The sequence below is a fragment of the Homalodisca vitripennis genome, chromosome 5 (assembly GCF_021130785.1).
Source record: "Homalodisca vitripennis isolate AUS2020 chromosome 5, UT_GWSS_2.1, whole genome shotgun sequence".
In the NCBI taxonomy this organism is placed as follows: Eukaryota; Metazoa; Arthropoda; class Insecta; order Hemiptera; family Cicadellidae; genus Homalodisca; species Homalodisca vitripennis.
The window spans coordinates 128,179,987-128,197,213 of record NC_060211.1 but is presented as its reverse complement, the minus strand read 5'-3'; the positions used below and the strand labels follow the sequence as shown (position 1 = coordinate 128,197,213).

The 17,227-nt window shown below is 34.3% G+C and overlaps 1 protein-coding gene across 1 annotated transcript in view; it reads left to right on the top strand.

The window, feature by feature from the left end:
• Positions 1-1,030: 1,030 nt before the first annotated feature.
• Positions 1,031-17,227, top strand: part of LOC124362868 (immunoglobulin A1 protease autotransporter) — a 51,482-nt gene continuing 35,285 nt past the window's right edge. The window contains exon 1 of the mRNA XM_046817735.1: positions 1,031-1,132. Coding sequence (XP_046673691.1) covers positions 1,109-1,132 — 24 coding nt within the window. The 5' untranslated portion in view covers positions 1,031-1,108. The remainder of the gene's footprint in view (positions 1,133-17,227) is intronic.

Here is a 17,227-nt window from a genome sequence, read left to right as displayed (position 1 = left end):
TGAACGCAGGTAAGTAAGTTCCGAAGTAGTTACTGCTGTAAGAAACTATTGGGCGGGAGGTCTGTACAATTGCAATGATGATTACAAGGGATGGCAAGGCGGCCTTGAGACGTGGTGGAGATGGTGATGCACCATTCATTCTAGTGACATGAACGCAGGTAAGTTCCCGAAGTAGTTACTGCTGTAAGAACTATTGTGCGGCGGAGGTCTGTACAATTGCAATGTTTGATACAAGGGATGCAAGGCGGCCTTGAGGCGTGGTGGAGATGGTGAAGCACCATGCGGTATTAACTTCTAGTGACACGAACGCAGGTAAGTTCCGAAGTAGTTACTGCTGTAAGAACTATTGTGCGGGAGGTCTGTACAATTGCAATGTTTGATACAAGGGATGCAAGGCGGCCTTGAGACGTGGCGGAGATGGTGAAGCACCATACGGTATCAACTTCTAGTGACATGAACGCAGGTAAGTTCCGAAGTAGTTACTGCTGTAAGAACTATTGTGCGGGAGGTCTGTACAATTGCAATGTTTGATACAAGGGAGGCAAGGCGGCCTTGAGACGTGGCGGAGATGGTGAAGCACCATACGGTATCAACTTCTAGTGACATGAACGCAGGTAAGTTCCGAAGTAGTTACTGCTGTAAGAACTATTGTGCGGGAGGTCTGTACAATTGCAATGTTTGATACAAGGGATGCAAGGCGGCCTTGAGACGTGGCGGAGATGGTGAAGCACCATACGGTATCAACTTCTAGTGACATGAACGCAGGTAAGTTCCGAAGTAGTTACTGCTGTAAGAACTATTGTGCGGGAGGTCTGTACAATTGCAATGTTTGATACAAGGGATGCAAGGCGGCCTTGAGACGTGGCGGAGATGGTGAAGCACCATACGGTATCAACTTCTAGTGACATGAACGCAGGTAAGTTCCGAAGTAGTTACTGCTGTAAGAACTATTGTGCGGGAGGTCTGTACAATTGCAATGTTTGATACAAGGGAGGCAAGGCGGCCTTGAGGCGTGGTGGAGATGGAGGGGGCCTCACCTGGTCTCAGTTGTCAGTGGCGCGCACTGAGGATCGGTCAGCATGCGGGAAGCTGAGTGCTAGTGCTCGTCATGACAGCGGTGGCCTGCACTTTGGTTAGTACCAACCTACTTCTAGTCTCTACCACCAAGCTACCAATATCCAGTAGATTTCAGCATTTCGATGAAGCATTGTCATAATATAATTTGGTTCAGAAAGGCGTGTGCTCATGTAAAACGACTTGAAGATGTATTATAGATATAACATCGTAAATTAATCATCTTATTGAATTTTTGCAAATAAACACTTGGGATTAATTATGTCTTGGGCACCAATATGCTCTAAATATAACCAGTTGAAGATTATATTTTAAATATTATCCTAAAGCTTGAATAACTAAGCTTCCTTGACAAGAACATTGTTTTACGTGATAAATACTGATAGCTTGATAAAGTTAAATAATTGTTTTATTTTACGAAACTAATAAAGTGGTATTAATACACACACGACCATATTTTTATTAAATAATAATAACGGCATAAATTATTTCATATAATAGTTTAATTAATAAAAAAGTGATATGTTATGTATGTACTTTGTTCATTTACATAGTCTATTAAGAACTAGATCTGGTCAAGACGATATGCACGCGGTCTCAAGTCGGGAGTAAATTAAAACGAACTACAATTAAAGTATCTGAATAATTAAATTGCTTAATATTTAATTTGTATGTAGAGTGACGGACTTAAAATTTCAAGAAAGCTTTATGTACTTATTACCAAAAAATAGGTTTTGTTTCTTTATTAGTAAAAGCAATTCGATATAATGGTGCATTGAAGGACCAGACGAAATGTAACGAAGTTCTTATCAACAAGTAACATTACTTTCATAACTATGTAACATGATACAATGCAATATAGTTGTATTCTGTTTGTTTAAAACTTTGCTTATTCTTCTATCTTTTTAAATTTCTCCATGATTATTCATAAGATCAATGTAAAAAGGTAGAAAACAATTATTTTTACGGTTAGTTTTACCTTTTAACCTCCAAAATAAATAGAGGGGTTTTCCTTGTTCCAAGGGAAACGTATGTATCAAGTATCAAGTCTGCAGGAACTTTATATCAAGAATTATCGTAAAGAAGGACAGACAGATTGACGGACATGTGATGACACGATATGAAGGACCTGTGGAATCCTTGTAAATAATTTATTGTATGTATTAAAACTTCACTATTTACAGTTTCTATCTACGGTTTCTATCAATTAGTCAATTACGCTGTGTCAAAAATGTGTCGGACAGCCTTCTGATTGGCACACGTATTACTTGTCCGTTCAAGTGCTTCCATTGAAATTTGAATTTGTTGATGGGCGTGGGATGTATAGTCTATGTTTATTGGAACACTGATTGATTGTTATATCAGAATGATCACTGATATGATCGGCTTGTATCAATAAACAGGGCGTGGTAGTCGAGAGGCCAAAAACTTTCTGCTAATTCAAGGTCAAATCTCAAATGTCAATCAAAGAATGGACCGCTATTCGTAGATATAAATCACCTGTAGAGCCAGATTTTGGTGATAGATCAAGACCATGGGTGGCCAGGACCTACATGAAGAAATAACATTACGAATACCTCCTTTCAGATGACTATTTAATTATGAGGTGATCTCTTAAGATGGAAATTGTTAAACTATGAGGTGAGGGTAGAGATATGTACACGAGCCTGTTACCTGTTGTCGGCGTAACTGCAAGTCTGCAGCACGTAACAACCATGAGGTGGCCTTGCACGGTCGCGACATGGTAATCATCGATAAACAAAATATTGGCGTCTCATATTGCTCGGGCAAATTGTGGTCGGCGCCGCGCAGCGACACTACACGCTTGCCCATTACCCGTGATTGGGCAGTAGTCACATGCAAATCGCCCAGTGACAGTTATGGCCCAAGCGAATTAGGGAGGCCACAAAGTTAATCACTACTCTAATAACTAATTCAGTCGATAAAAAAATAAATTGCTATGTTGCCAGGAATATCCGGCGCCTCACTTGCACACTAAAAATAGTTTGTGTGTGTCTCACATTTTAGCTTAATTTACCGATACAACCGAGCATCGAATGATGATTAATACCTTAGAATACACTTAGAAATGAATTTCATATGATCATATTTACAGTACACTCTGTTTATTTACTAATAAGTTGATTTTGTGTATTTCTCATCGCTATTATAATACAATTCACAATTTTACTTGTTTCTATCCTTTCCTTTTTTGACCCCCCAACTCAATGGAGTTCTTCCTTGTACCTAGAGGAACCTTTGCAAAATGTTTTAAGTACCTAGGATCACACACACATACGGATAATTTAATGGTCTTAAGAAAGTCCTACCGGGGCCTTAATAATTACTGAATTTCAGTTATGTTTAAAACTGGAGACGGCTACGTTGATACTATTGGCCCTCGAATACTGGCAGGGATATAATGGCTATATTGCTGTTTTAGGCATATTCGGTTTTAGATTTTCATAACTTAATAAATTAAGTTTGTAATTACTTGTAACCTTTACAGGACGTTCTCAAGGTTTAAATATGTATTAGAATCCTGGACTTTGCGTGGGAGGCACAGGGCATGAGCGTAAATTCGACGGAAAGCCCGATCATGTCGTGAAACACACAGATCGTGCTAACTCTGCTAATACGGTTCAGGTATTCCACGCGAGGTGGGCAATTTACTTCATTGGAGGTGTTAAATTCTCGTCAATTTCGTCCCTGATCTTTTATATGGTGCCAGTCACGTAGTTGTAACATATAGAAATTACTATGTTTTCGCTGAAAGGGTGTCAGATTGACTTAAACACTATAAACATCTGCATCATTTAAAGGTATACTATTGTTTATTTATTTATTTATAAAACTTTTATGATTATTACTCAACGCAGATTTTAAATATTATGAGCGGCTGGTCGCAAATTACTTGAAAGACACAGACGGACTCAGGGTCAAATTCAAGGCGCGCTTTTATTTATTTACCATATGTTGTGCTACATGTTAGACTTGTATTACGACACATGAAGCTGCTAAGAAACTGTTCTATCAGATTTAAGATCTCTGTCCTTCCTAGTTCTTAAGTTGCAAAGATATCCTGAAATCTTAAAAAGGAACAGTCAGTATTAGATCAATCAGTCTTCTCGGTAACCATTTGTGTTGCTCTCATTGGGCTCCTTTTGACCAAATTGTGATTTCCGATTCCAGGAATTCACCCTACTAGACCTAAAATATCCATGGTAACTAAAACTAAAAAAATATGACAAACTGAAAATATCTTGCATTAATATGACTTAGTTATAGTGAGAAGGGTTTGTTCAATGCGAATGTTGCGTTCAGCTACATTTCAGCCTCCGCTTAGTGCAGTGTCTGTAATCTGACCTTCTGGACTCTGGATTCCACATCCGTCTCAGGAGATCCAAAAAAAGTCGGCAACGAAGACGTTCAAAGCGAACTCTTTGTATCGACACCAGAGACACCAAGACTATAAAAGAGCTCTATCTGGTTTACCTAGCCGCCATCGAGATTCCAGGAGTCAAGTCTGTGACAGTGTCAGACTTCATACTCTGCACTAAGCCTTAGGAAATGGAGCTTGACTGAACATTCGCATTGCACGGTTATGTTACTTTCTGAGAAACTGTTTTACTCTCCCTTCAGAGCTTCAACTAACTAGGTCATAAAATGACTGGCCGACACCCAAAGATTTGGAAGAGTTCCAGAGATTCAGATATCTTCCAACTATCATTACTTACATCAGGACTGTGTAATACATCATTTCGAATGGGATTGCTCTCTGGTTATACTGTGCAGAATGCCTGCAGATCCGTGGATAACAACTAGTATGTAAATACACTAATGGCTTCGTAATTTAAATTTTTTTGTCGTAGTTTACAACTACACGATAAAGAATTGTAAAACATAATTCATATTCACATTTCATATATATATATATATATTTCTACAAAGGAAGTGTTTTGTAAGCGCACAAACCATTCCATTGGAATATTTTAGTACCTGTTGTGATATATTTTCCCTGGATTTTAAACTCTGAAAAAAGGTAGAGACGGATTCTAGCGTTCATACCATATATAGAAAATGGATTCTAGAGTTCATACCATATATGTACCCTTTAAGCCCTTCCATATTTCTGATCAACACTCATAAATAACAAACGTCGCGTCGGTTGATACGTCACGTTGCAATAATTAACGTATAATTAAAACAATCATGCAAATATGATTTTATACAGAGATATGAAAGAGAATAAAGCATACAAGTGAATATATCAGATTGAGTATTTTATTTCCATGTCATTCACAATGTGCCACGTTGAATGGTGAACAACATTTAGAAAGTGGTGTTTAGTAGGTAATATTTCAAAATTAAAATGCCAGAATAAGAATTTGGTTCATAAATTGGCCAAAACTGAACCTGTTTAACATACGGTGCCATATACGATGAGCAAAAACTTGCTTAATCAGCGTGAGGTGCCAAAAAACCCACTTACCCCATAAATTACAGCATTTAGTTTTAGATTGGTTGAAATCATTAAACACCTCTAAAGTATCTAATATCTTAATATTTAAATTGAAACCATTAGGCTGTTAAATATTATCCTTAGAAAAAGTAGCCTTGGAATAAATGTATATTTTGCATAATGCTCGATATCCTGCAGTAGTATGTTTGCTTTACATGTTTGATCAATGCAACAAACGTGTAATTTTTATTTATAGCTTTATACGAATCTGTCAAACATAGAAAATTATACAATTGGTTCATTGACAGGCTAAAATAAATTAGATACGAAGAGTATTGCCAGGACTTCAACCGTTTAACGCTTTCCTGCATTCATTTTTGGTCCGCATAAAGACGAAGAAATTATTCGTTGTTAGACTTGATGTTCTTTGTGTACAAGAAAGATGAATACATAAATAACAATGATAATGAATAGAGTAATCAGGGCGGGGGTAAACACAGATCTCCACAGTTCCTACTTTATTTTACCCACAGTCGAAGGTTCCCATTTCGGTTAATCCAGAACAGTAAGTGGTACGATATGTTTATATTTGTAAAACATAAAAGTGTTTCGCGTGGGGATAATTTTGGAAACCACTCTAAGATGGCGTAATATACTCGTATATCATACTGTATGTAGCATTGGAAGTTTACCAATAGGTAAAATAAGATTATTTGCTGATGGTAAAGACTTCGCTGTCATTGCTTGGACAGCTGAATCTGTCATAATGGAAGTATTGCCAGCTTCTTCCTTCAAGCAGCGATATGAAATTCTGCTATTGTACTGTAGCTATAGAACTTAGAACTTTAGAACTGTATCTAAACAAATTTTGGCATGTTTTGATTAGTGTTATCCGAGTAGATTTGTTCTTTATGAAACGCAACAAAACCTTATTATAAAGGCCGGATGTTGGGAGACCCACTTGCGATTGTGGCAAGCGTTGGGAACAAGCAGCCGAAGGCCACTGTAAGGCTAGAATGGTCCGTCATTTGGAATTGCGGATTGAATACAGTCGTGAAGTAATACATTCCTGCCGGCGCCAGCTTCCGTAAATTACAACTACTTCAGAAAGTCTATACAGTTGTGGGAAATATCGCGCCTTAATCGGTGTTATTTCAACGAGACTCTTAATGGACAGACATCTTCATTTGCGACCATTTCAGAATGAACAGGACAATGATTGCTTCATCGTAGAAACCATCATGAACAATGGGAATAGTTGAAGAGTGGAATTCTCGTATTAAAAGCCATGAAGGTTATCTACATCAACAAAGACTATTACAGTATGTTTCAACTTACTTCTGAATCAGGGTATGTTGTTAAAGCAGTTAACATATTAATTTGATGTATTTTATCCAAGCTCAAATCTTTAACATATGTTTTCGTTAACATATCTTTTCATTGTTTTTAGTGCTCCTTAAACAACAAAAATTCCATTTTGTAAACATAAATCTAGAAAATTAAGCTAAAATAGATGCTATGATATTTAATTAGATTAGTTTTTGTAAATAGCGTTAAAAATTACAATAATTATCTGGTAGAAAATATCACACCGAGTTTCGTGATTTGGTCACAATCACAATCAGCGCGCAAAGATATAAATTTGTAGTTTTACACTTATAAAAAATGTAGTATTGTTTTTTAAATGCCTCATCTAACCAAGAGAGGTTAAAAATCATGACAGTGTTATTATTTTCCTTAAATACAAATAATTACTTTTTAAATAAACACACATTTTTATTTAATCTTAAATAAAAATGTTCTTCATTTCGGAAAAGTAATATAAATTATTTTAATAAGGAGAGAAGTTTATTATTTTGTAACATTTTTTACTACAAGTTTTCAATGAAATAACATGAGTGTTATGTAATGTAAACTTCGGTGTACTTTTTTCCGTGATGCCATTAGCTAGCCGGTACCTTGTCACGGATCTGACCTTGGATATCGGTAATCACGTATTTGCGCTGTAGCTCAGTGACTTTGGTCCTGTCCAATGTGATCGGTCTTGCGGAGTGGCCACTTTTGAAGCCATAGTTGCAAAAAAACGTATAAATATTGCATGTGCTTGCAAATATTGCCGTTATGTGTTTAAAACCATTCTATTTTTAGGTAACTTATTTTGATAGTTGGATTAACACTGTAATGTAAACATTCTGGCGTGTTCGAGGTCAAACATGAATGAGTGACTCGGAGACTGATTTGCGATAGTAAACAATTCCGCTTGTAAATCACCTAAACCTACTGTATAAGTTGCTAAAGGTCGCCTACTATTGTATGCATACTCGAATGTTAGGCAGGAATCCCATCAATATTTTTCCTGGTAATCACGTTGTATTACAGAATACAATGTGGATGTCCACCGTAGAAAAGTATTACTTAAAGTACAAATAACAGAAACGATTGCGGTACTTATAGACGAGGGGTTTTATCTTTGCACTAACGACTTGTCACCCATCATTACGTGTTGACATGACACCTTGCCTTTAACATTACTTGAAAAAATAAACCGTGCAAACCAACAACTAATTTTACGGGTATCAAGTTACTGCATCGACGGATCAAGAGTATCGTGCAATATACTACTGAAATTGAACATTGCTTTACTACTGCCTGAATTCTTGGTTAAAAATGTTATGGAACTACTGTCATAAAGAAATTCGAAAATAAACTCGTGTGGTGCGTTGGAAGTTATCATATTATCTAACTCGTACAATGCTAATTATCATCATGCTTATGTGAATGCCTTTATTTAAAATACATGACGCTTTGAAATATCGCTGTACTTTAGTTAAATAACAACTAATTAAAACACCTAAAACACAATATTACAATTTGTTTCGTGGGATAGAGCTTTTACATGGGATTTTAACTTACCTACCCTTTTCCTTCTATCTCTTGTCCTTAATAGAGTGTTTTATTTCCTTTATTAATACTCAAAATTCAATTTTATAAATCATTAAAGGAATGTAAGTATTCATTTTGTTTATATAAATATACATATATTTTTATAAACAAAATTAATATGTGTAATGTAACTAATTAACTTAACTAATTTGTAATGTATTTACTAACAGATCTAAAGATTCGTATAAGTTTTTTTATCTTACAAATATTTCAGACTGACTGATTACATTTTAATACAATAGGTTTCACTTTATTTTCATTTTTTATTTTATTTCATCCATCCTATTTATACCAAATAGTTAAACACATTAATTGATTAAATTTAAATTTTTCAAATTACTGATCAATACAGAGACGTAGTGTGTAGAAACGCAATCAACTCGTTACAATAGTACATTTTGATATGACGGTCATTATAACCACTCTAAAAATCCATCAAAAATACCGTAAAATGGTATCAGAATCCAACGAATTCTGTGATTATACCGTTTTAAATTTGAATGTAATAAAGGAAATAAATGCTAATCACAATTGGGTCTTAAATGGCTGTTATAATCTTATCTGTAGCATTTTATCGCAGATGATGGTAACTTCTTTAGATTAATTATCTACAACACAACTGACAATAAATGATCTTACGAAGTTTATTTATTCCAACATCGATTTATTTCTCGCATGTATTATAAATATTGTGTTACTATAGACAATGATCTGTAGCCAATTGACACTATTAATTTTACAAGTTGATTTATTTGGCAAAGTAGATGCATTTTATTCTACTTAATAAAGTTTAAACACAACGAATATTATAAACCAATTAATAGAATCAAAAGAAGGAAGAGCCTAGCTTAAGCCAATTTATAAAAATGGCTTCTCTTATTTAATTATAACAGGAATAAATTTTCTAATATACTACTTCAGTCTTGTTTGTTACAGCTCGTAATTCACGTTGCTTATATTTTATATTCAAATGGTATAGCATACATTTTTGAAAATCATTCCACAAATTGTAAATGTACGTTTTATTGAATAAGGAATAGATTAATGTTGTATAAAGAAATATTCTGAGTGAAGTTGTAGTGAAGACGGAGACACAGCTGACACTGTGCACGTCTTAAGACCTTTAAGCGTAAGAATGAGGATCAAACTGATCTGGTGTAGTAATCTCATACATTAATCCTAGGAATAGAAAAGGTTCAATGATAAACGCTAATCTGCTTCTAAATATAACGCTATATAAAACGCTACATAAAACGCTACAACGTTAATGTAACGCCTGTTGTAAAACGTTACATTGTTTTACATGATCATGTTATATCACAAAAACAATTAAATCAACCCGAATTGCATTTCTGTAAAAAAATCTATCAGTGCGATATACAAAGGTAGGGTACATAACTCTGCTCCAAGCATGTTGCTTTGTAAACAAGAAGGTATGGTCACTGCTTGACAACAATATGACTAGCAATCTGCTAAATATTGGCGCCTTTTCAAGCAGATGTAAATTGTTGTAGGCGCCGTCAATAAAGCTAATTGGACCATGGAAGCTGTTCACCTTGTGACAGTCCTGGCAAGGGTGGTACAAAATTTACTATATAAACTAATTCTTAAAAATATTACTCACATAATATTAACATAATGTTGCCTACTTTGCTTAAGTATGCTGTATTATATTGTTGTTTTTTAACCGATTACAAAGTAAATTATGGCGTTTTGTTTGGATTAAATTATTCGGCGCCTTCCTGCCTATATTAAATAATTTTAAATCCAGTCTTGTATATATATCAACCCAAATCTATGTTAGGGTTTAAAAGTATGAGTTTTCTGGATTATGTTTCTTAAATAATACAAAGAAGTACGCCATACTACGATAATACATGCAAAATTTCAAATCTGTAACTCATTACATCCTGGAGATATCCTGCGGAAAGTTAGACAGAGTATGAATAAAAAAAAGGAATTAGCACGAATCTGACGCACCATTCTTGTTGGAAGTTTCATGGGAAATTTAATGTCTACATATACAACCTTACTCGACATATCCTGCCACATTATACATTCACATTTTTGGTCTTTAAATTTGGTTTCATATCAGTGTTTAGATAATAAACTGTAATACTATAAGTCACCATAAAATGTTGTTGCATGTCTTGTTACATGCTGCAGTTAGACTACACGTGTTAATATGTTGCGTGTTTGGACCAATAATGTGTGTATTGAATTTATTTATCCTGGATGTTTTGTGGGATGTATTAAGGTTAGAAATAAGATAAATATAAAAATATCTATTAATGCTCAGCCAAATTCCATGGAGGACATGCACTGTAATCTAACTCAACGTTTATCATAGAGAAGTGAAGCTCACAGAATTTCAAGTGTTAGGATCAGTTAGTTTCCCAGATGACATGCGGAAACAACTAGATAGAAAGACAGAAATTAAGTTTTTACATCCCCTTCGCTTTTTCTAGTCTCATAGATACAGACGTTGTTTTTCATCGATATGTGAAATTCATGTGCGATTAAAATCCGATCTGCGCGAAAGCCTGAATTGTGTGGCTTTAGTTAATAATAACATGACAATTTTATTGTAATTTCAGATAAGGCATAAAAAGAAATTCGTGGTTTGCTATTTTGATGTTATTAGTTTAATTGTATGACACAAATACCGCTGAATCTTTATTCTGCAAAATTCTGAGGGGAAAGGGTTATCGGATCACTTGACTCAAATAACTGACTTATTGAGTGATAAAATAAACTTTATATTAATGCATGGAGCGTGTTTTTAGTAGACGTGCTCGTGAATTAGAATATTTTATACTGTTCCTTAATACTGCATTCTCGTCTTTTAATCTGTCTATTTAAATTTGTCTTATATATGTTCTTACGGAACATTTTGGCTCTTAATGCATCATCCTCTGTAACAAAATAACCTTTTATTTGAAAGTATTCATATATGATGTCAATTTTATTGAATGAAATAACTCCAAAACGGTTGACTCGGGTGATTTACACTGAATACGCATATACATAGAATTTTGAAAAGAGGAATTAAACAAATTTAATATTAGCTGCAGTTACAAAATCTCCAGAACTAGGAACTCTTAACCCATCCGCCTGGCCTTAAAACGTGTATGGTTACCCCATTTAGATAAACAGCTATGTGAAATTGAACTATATTAACTAAATTTAAAACTAGGCTTATTTAACTTATTAAATGCAATACTTATCGGATCATTTGCTTTAATTTTGTAATAGTGAGTACTAGAAGAGAGAAGGGATTGATAAGCACATAGTTCGGCACAGAGCTGTTTAAACAACTAAAATGAACTCTTCTCTCTATTTACTGAGAAAATATAGCGAACAGAGAATAATCTGCTATTGCGAGTAAAGGTCGATTTCGAGCAAAAGACCTTTAGTGGTTACCATAATGGTTTATACGTTTTGTGATTAGAGATCTAGAACACCATACTGTCACCTGAAAAATTTTTGAAATAATGGTGTAAAATATTATTTTAAGTGTTTTCAACGTGTGTCACGTGAAATGCTAATATACCAATTCGTTACATCATGAAATCTTATCATCGGAAAGCAAAGGTTTAATTTCCAAAGGTTTAATAGCTTACGAAAATTATGTATTTCCACTAGTATTAATAAGAGTTGGATTTCTTTACTATGATAACGAACGAAGTGTAGTCCAAAATTAGTTTTATGGCTAGGGTCACGTAAACACAGAGAATGCCACAAACACGTGATTGCTTTAACATGTTTTCAGCTGAGTATGGGCTTCCCTAATCTGACACCGAGATGACCTCTTGATGGACGACCTCTGGCTATACTTAATACGGTATACCTGTCCTTTATCGTGTTTCTAGGGATCTATATAGGGGAACGAACGAATTATAATATTGTTTACAGTTATAGGATCTTGTAAAAAACACATTTACAACAGTGATACCAAAGATGATAAGCTTTAAATTCGACACGGATCAACAACAAACTTCACTTCGATGATTTTTATTCGTTATTTTATTATGCCTGAGCTTTGTAGCATTGACTGGATAAAATTCTTTATTCATACTCAATAGGTAAATATTTAGCAAAATCATCAAGGTTTTATTGAGTCATAAACACAATGTAAACAAAGTTCCTGTCATAAAACCTGAATAGCCTGTAAACCCTTTATTACTATCCAGTTAGATTTTCTGCAAGCCCCTTCTATATTTATGTTTGATTAAGTTTTATATTTGTTATAGCTTTATTCACAGTACTCAATTCAACACTGTTAGAAAACATATTTCAAATAATGGTATAATTGAGATAGTAAAAATAAGTAAGTGGTAGTTCAATTGATTTATGTTATTTGTTTTGTGTTTCTTCTTTAACTTTTTCAGCAACATAAACAGAAAAAAGTGAGGATGGGATGCAAAATGAAGAGAAAAGGAATAATGGAACAGATGAAATATCTCATTTATGTCATCCAAACGTGGGTTAGGTGGACGGACTATCTAATTTCTTACAGCACCCACAGCTATGGTAATCTTATTTTATCTATGTATTTATTATGCTACCACATAGAATCTTAGAAGTGATTCACATACACGTGTTAAGATGTGATCTAAACCCTTCTTTCAATCAGAGATCTTGCCAAAGTACCCACAAAGAAAAGGGGATACTGTTTGGATCAATACGTTTATGAAGAAAAAAAATCTCGATATTTAATTTTCCTGATTCTTAATTTAGTGTTAACCAGTCAACGCATTAACTCCACTCACATCCTGAGCATCAAAAGCTTATAGGTGTTGACTCTTTTGCAGACCATACTTTATTTACGATTATCCTCATCAGTGTTCAACAACCACCCTTGTGCTACATTGGGGACTATCCGACCATCATGGATAAAGTCACTACCATCGTGTCCCATGCAGAAACATAACACGATGTTTTTTTTTTAGAAGCGTGGCACTTCATGCGCAGCAGGGACCACAGGGACGGACCTGAATATAAAAATACCTGGTCTATCAGTGGTTTTGCTAGGATGAAGATGAACCAGACGTTAAGGAATTTACCATAATTCCCATTCAACATTTCAAGAGAAGAAACCCCTCTGGATGTCGAAAAGAGGATTCCAAACTGTAACGTGCAATCCATATTATTTCTCACGCAAATAGACGCTATCTACCGTACAAGTAATGACATGTTATGTCCAAACAATTCTCTTCTCCACCTACTTGAAATTTAAAAATATATATTGTATTGCTTTATTGTACAAACAGAATTTGAAGTAAAGGTTGTAAAAGATAGTGAGCCGGCGCCTATTAAGTCGTTATCACAATAGTGTGAATAAAGCGAGTGAACATATCATTGGGCTTCCACTCTTATATGTAAATTGAAGCACGAACAGAAATAATCAAGTTATAACAAAATTCATAAATTAACAGTATTAAGCACAAGACTGTGTTGAGGACGGTATGAGAAATAAGAAAAAATCTGTAAGCTCCTATGGGGTTCCAGAGGAAGTTAAATTATCTGATGATGCTACAAGTTAGTATTCCATCTATCTTCATCAATCTTCACTCAGCCTTAAGGTGTATCAATCCGTTTTCATTTGTGATATTTTTCGTTATATAGATGTAAAGTTCCATTAAAATACTTTTCTCAATGACTTTTTTATATAGAGAGATTAAACTCTATATAAAACGTGTTTTCATTTTTTTGTGTTTTTATTTGAGGCGTGATTATAAAATTACCGGAGAGTTAGCCTGAGGAAAGTTATCCTACTAAAATCTGATTGCAATCAGTTTTCATTTGTGATATTTTTCGTTATAAAGATGTAAAGTTCCATTAAAATACTTTTCTCAATGACTTTTTTATATAGAGAGATTAAACTCTATGTAAAACGTGTTTTCATTTTTTTATGTTTTTATTTGAGGCGTGATTATAAAATTACCGGAGAGTTATCCTGAGGAAAGTTATCCTACCAAAATCTGATTGCACCACCTTAAAGCCCACGGCGAGATAACATCTATTCACTCATCTTAGGAATAAATGCATCGTCACCCAACATGAATACGGGAGTAAATAAGATAGTTTTCCTTAACTTTGCCGGTCGGGACGAATACAAAATACTTCACTTGCAGCCAAACTTGCCTGAAATCGATGTGGTTTTCACAAACTACATTTAATCTCGCGAATAGGGCTGCAGGTGAAATCAAAATAACCTCAATATGACTATGAATTTTGGGATGGTATATAGTTTTGTTTGTGCATATTTAATTCTTACAGGATGAAGGTTTTGACAAAGCTGCTTCGAAGCTGGCAAGAGGGATAGAAGGATAGAAGTAGAGAGGGAAAGAGTGAGAGAAGGAAGATAGAGAGAGAAAAAGAGTATGGAAGGGGGGATTGAGAGCTACTGAGAAAAACTTGTTTTGTATGGATGTATGGAATAACAAAAACCTTTCCAAGAATATTTTGTGGCATTGCATAAGACACGTGAATAAATGAAACCACTTATGTGGGACAGTTTTTTTTCTGCAAAAGGAAAATTTCCTCAAAACGTTGCAATTAGATAGAAATCACGCTAAAGACAAATCTCCTTAAATATCTTAAATTACTGAATTAATGAAGACAGTTGTTTGCTTGGTAGCTGAACAAAAATAAAAGGTGACATGATAAGAAAGAGTGACAGCCAGTTACCAGATGACAACTCACCTGCTAACTAGCTTGTCCAATTTAGTTCTTTTGTTGGCTTTGTTTTTAAACTTTTTTTGTGATTCAATTTATGTACAACTCTATCGTTTCGTACGTGACTGAAACCAGTTAATATTCTTGTTCCCTTATGGCGAGTAGACGATCCCTAGACTCCAGCTCAACTCTAAGCAATAATACTAAGAAAGTATGTCATGTAACCTATTCTTTATTAAAACTTATTGTATAGAAACAGAAAACATGCTGACATAACGTGATTATTTTCAGTATAAATGCATTGTATTAAAGTTTAATTTAGTAAAATGTACAAACGTTTTTCTCCCTCAAGAGCAATCCGTTTAATTAGGGTGATAGATATTCTTAGATAGGTAGCAGGGAAGGTACTAGACATGTTTTCATTCAAGTATGATTTAGATACATTTAAACCTTTTGTTATTAGTTATCTGGTCGTGAATAACATATATAAAGCTAGAACAATGTAGTATACTTATAAATTTAAAAGCTACTAAATAATCTATAAATTCCAAAATAAAATGTTTAGGTGATTATAGATTATTATCTATTAATTTTTACAGATGGGCACTACTATAAAATGTAAAGTATATAATTATGTTTGCAACAAATCCAAACTTAACAAACTATGCTACGCAATTTTATCGTTCGTTAGGACATATTTAAATATTAAAATCGTTTTCTCATGATTTTTTTCATTTTTTGCAACGTAAATTAACAACAAATCCAGCTCTAAACTGATACATTCGCTTTTCTTATAAAAAATGGGCAAATGATCAAAAGCGGTGATCAAGATAGAGGGAGGACTAAGAAAGAGCGAGATTTTATCATCAACAGTAAACCTGTCAGGTTAAAAAATCGAACTTTTTATTCCATTCTGAGAATAGTTCGCTAATTGATACAATTTACTGACAAGTTTATTGGTTATTTAAAAGCCACAATCGTCTGCTATCCAGCACCCCACCCAGTTCGATAGCCTAAGATAAAAATTTTTGGGCCGAACGTTGATCCTTGGGGAAGCCCATGGCAGTCACCCGCGGTTTCAGACCGGTCCAGTTGCCGCGCCACCCACATGTACGTGGAAATGACATTGATCCTGCAAAACACTTTATGATCCATTCACGAGAACAGACTTTCCTGACGACCAGTAGCTCCTGTTTAATTCTGGACAACCGCTCTCCAGATCCTGGTCCGATGTATCCTGTTAAGAGGGTTGTGAGTTATATACTTCAATCCCATTAAAAGCTCGTAAATCAAGAAATAATTCTTCATGCTAGACAGTTTGTAGCCAAAAATAGAAACCTTGAAGATTTATATATTTTTCACACAATAGTTCTAAAGCGGCGCAGTGTTTGATCCTGATATTCTTCAAGCTCCATTAGTGGACTTGTTATTCTTCATTTAAATCCTAAACAGCTTATAAAAATATTAAACAAGTTAAACTGTCACAGGCCATAATCAAAGTTACTGTAAGGACAGGTTGTAGTGGGGGACAACCTTGATTTTAACCCCTATTAAAAATGTTAAACCTCAAACAATCTTATATTCTTATTTAGAATTATATAACTATGGAAAATGTCTTATTTTAAGGTATAAAATACTTACTTATAAGCATAGGTAGCCCAACAAGCATTTGAATTTGTTAATATTTTTATTGGTTATTCAGAAAAATATAAATACTTTTATACTTTATTGTTAAGTAGGTGTATACAAAAAAATTCATCTTAAAAATAAAAATAGTTTGGATGAATATTGATAATATCTTAAAAATAAGATATATCCCGTAGTAATTCTATAACCAAAAATGATCGTTTCGCTACAGCCGTCTGATGAGCATATCAATAAATCTTATCCCATTAATACGTTTTTTATTTAAATTGGATTTGCTGTTGGCGATTTAATGAGGGTGTGTTTGGTTTATTTGCTATAATTACAAACCTTTTTACAACGCTTTGTCAGACTCTCTTATAGATATAAACCTCAATTGACCAACGTAATTATTATTGATAGGGAATCGGCTTATAATTGTTA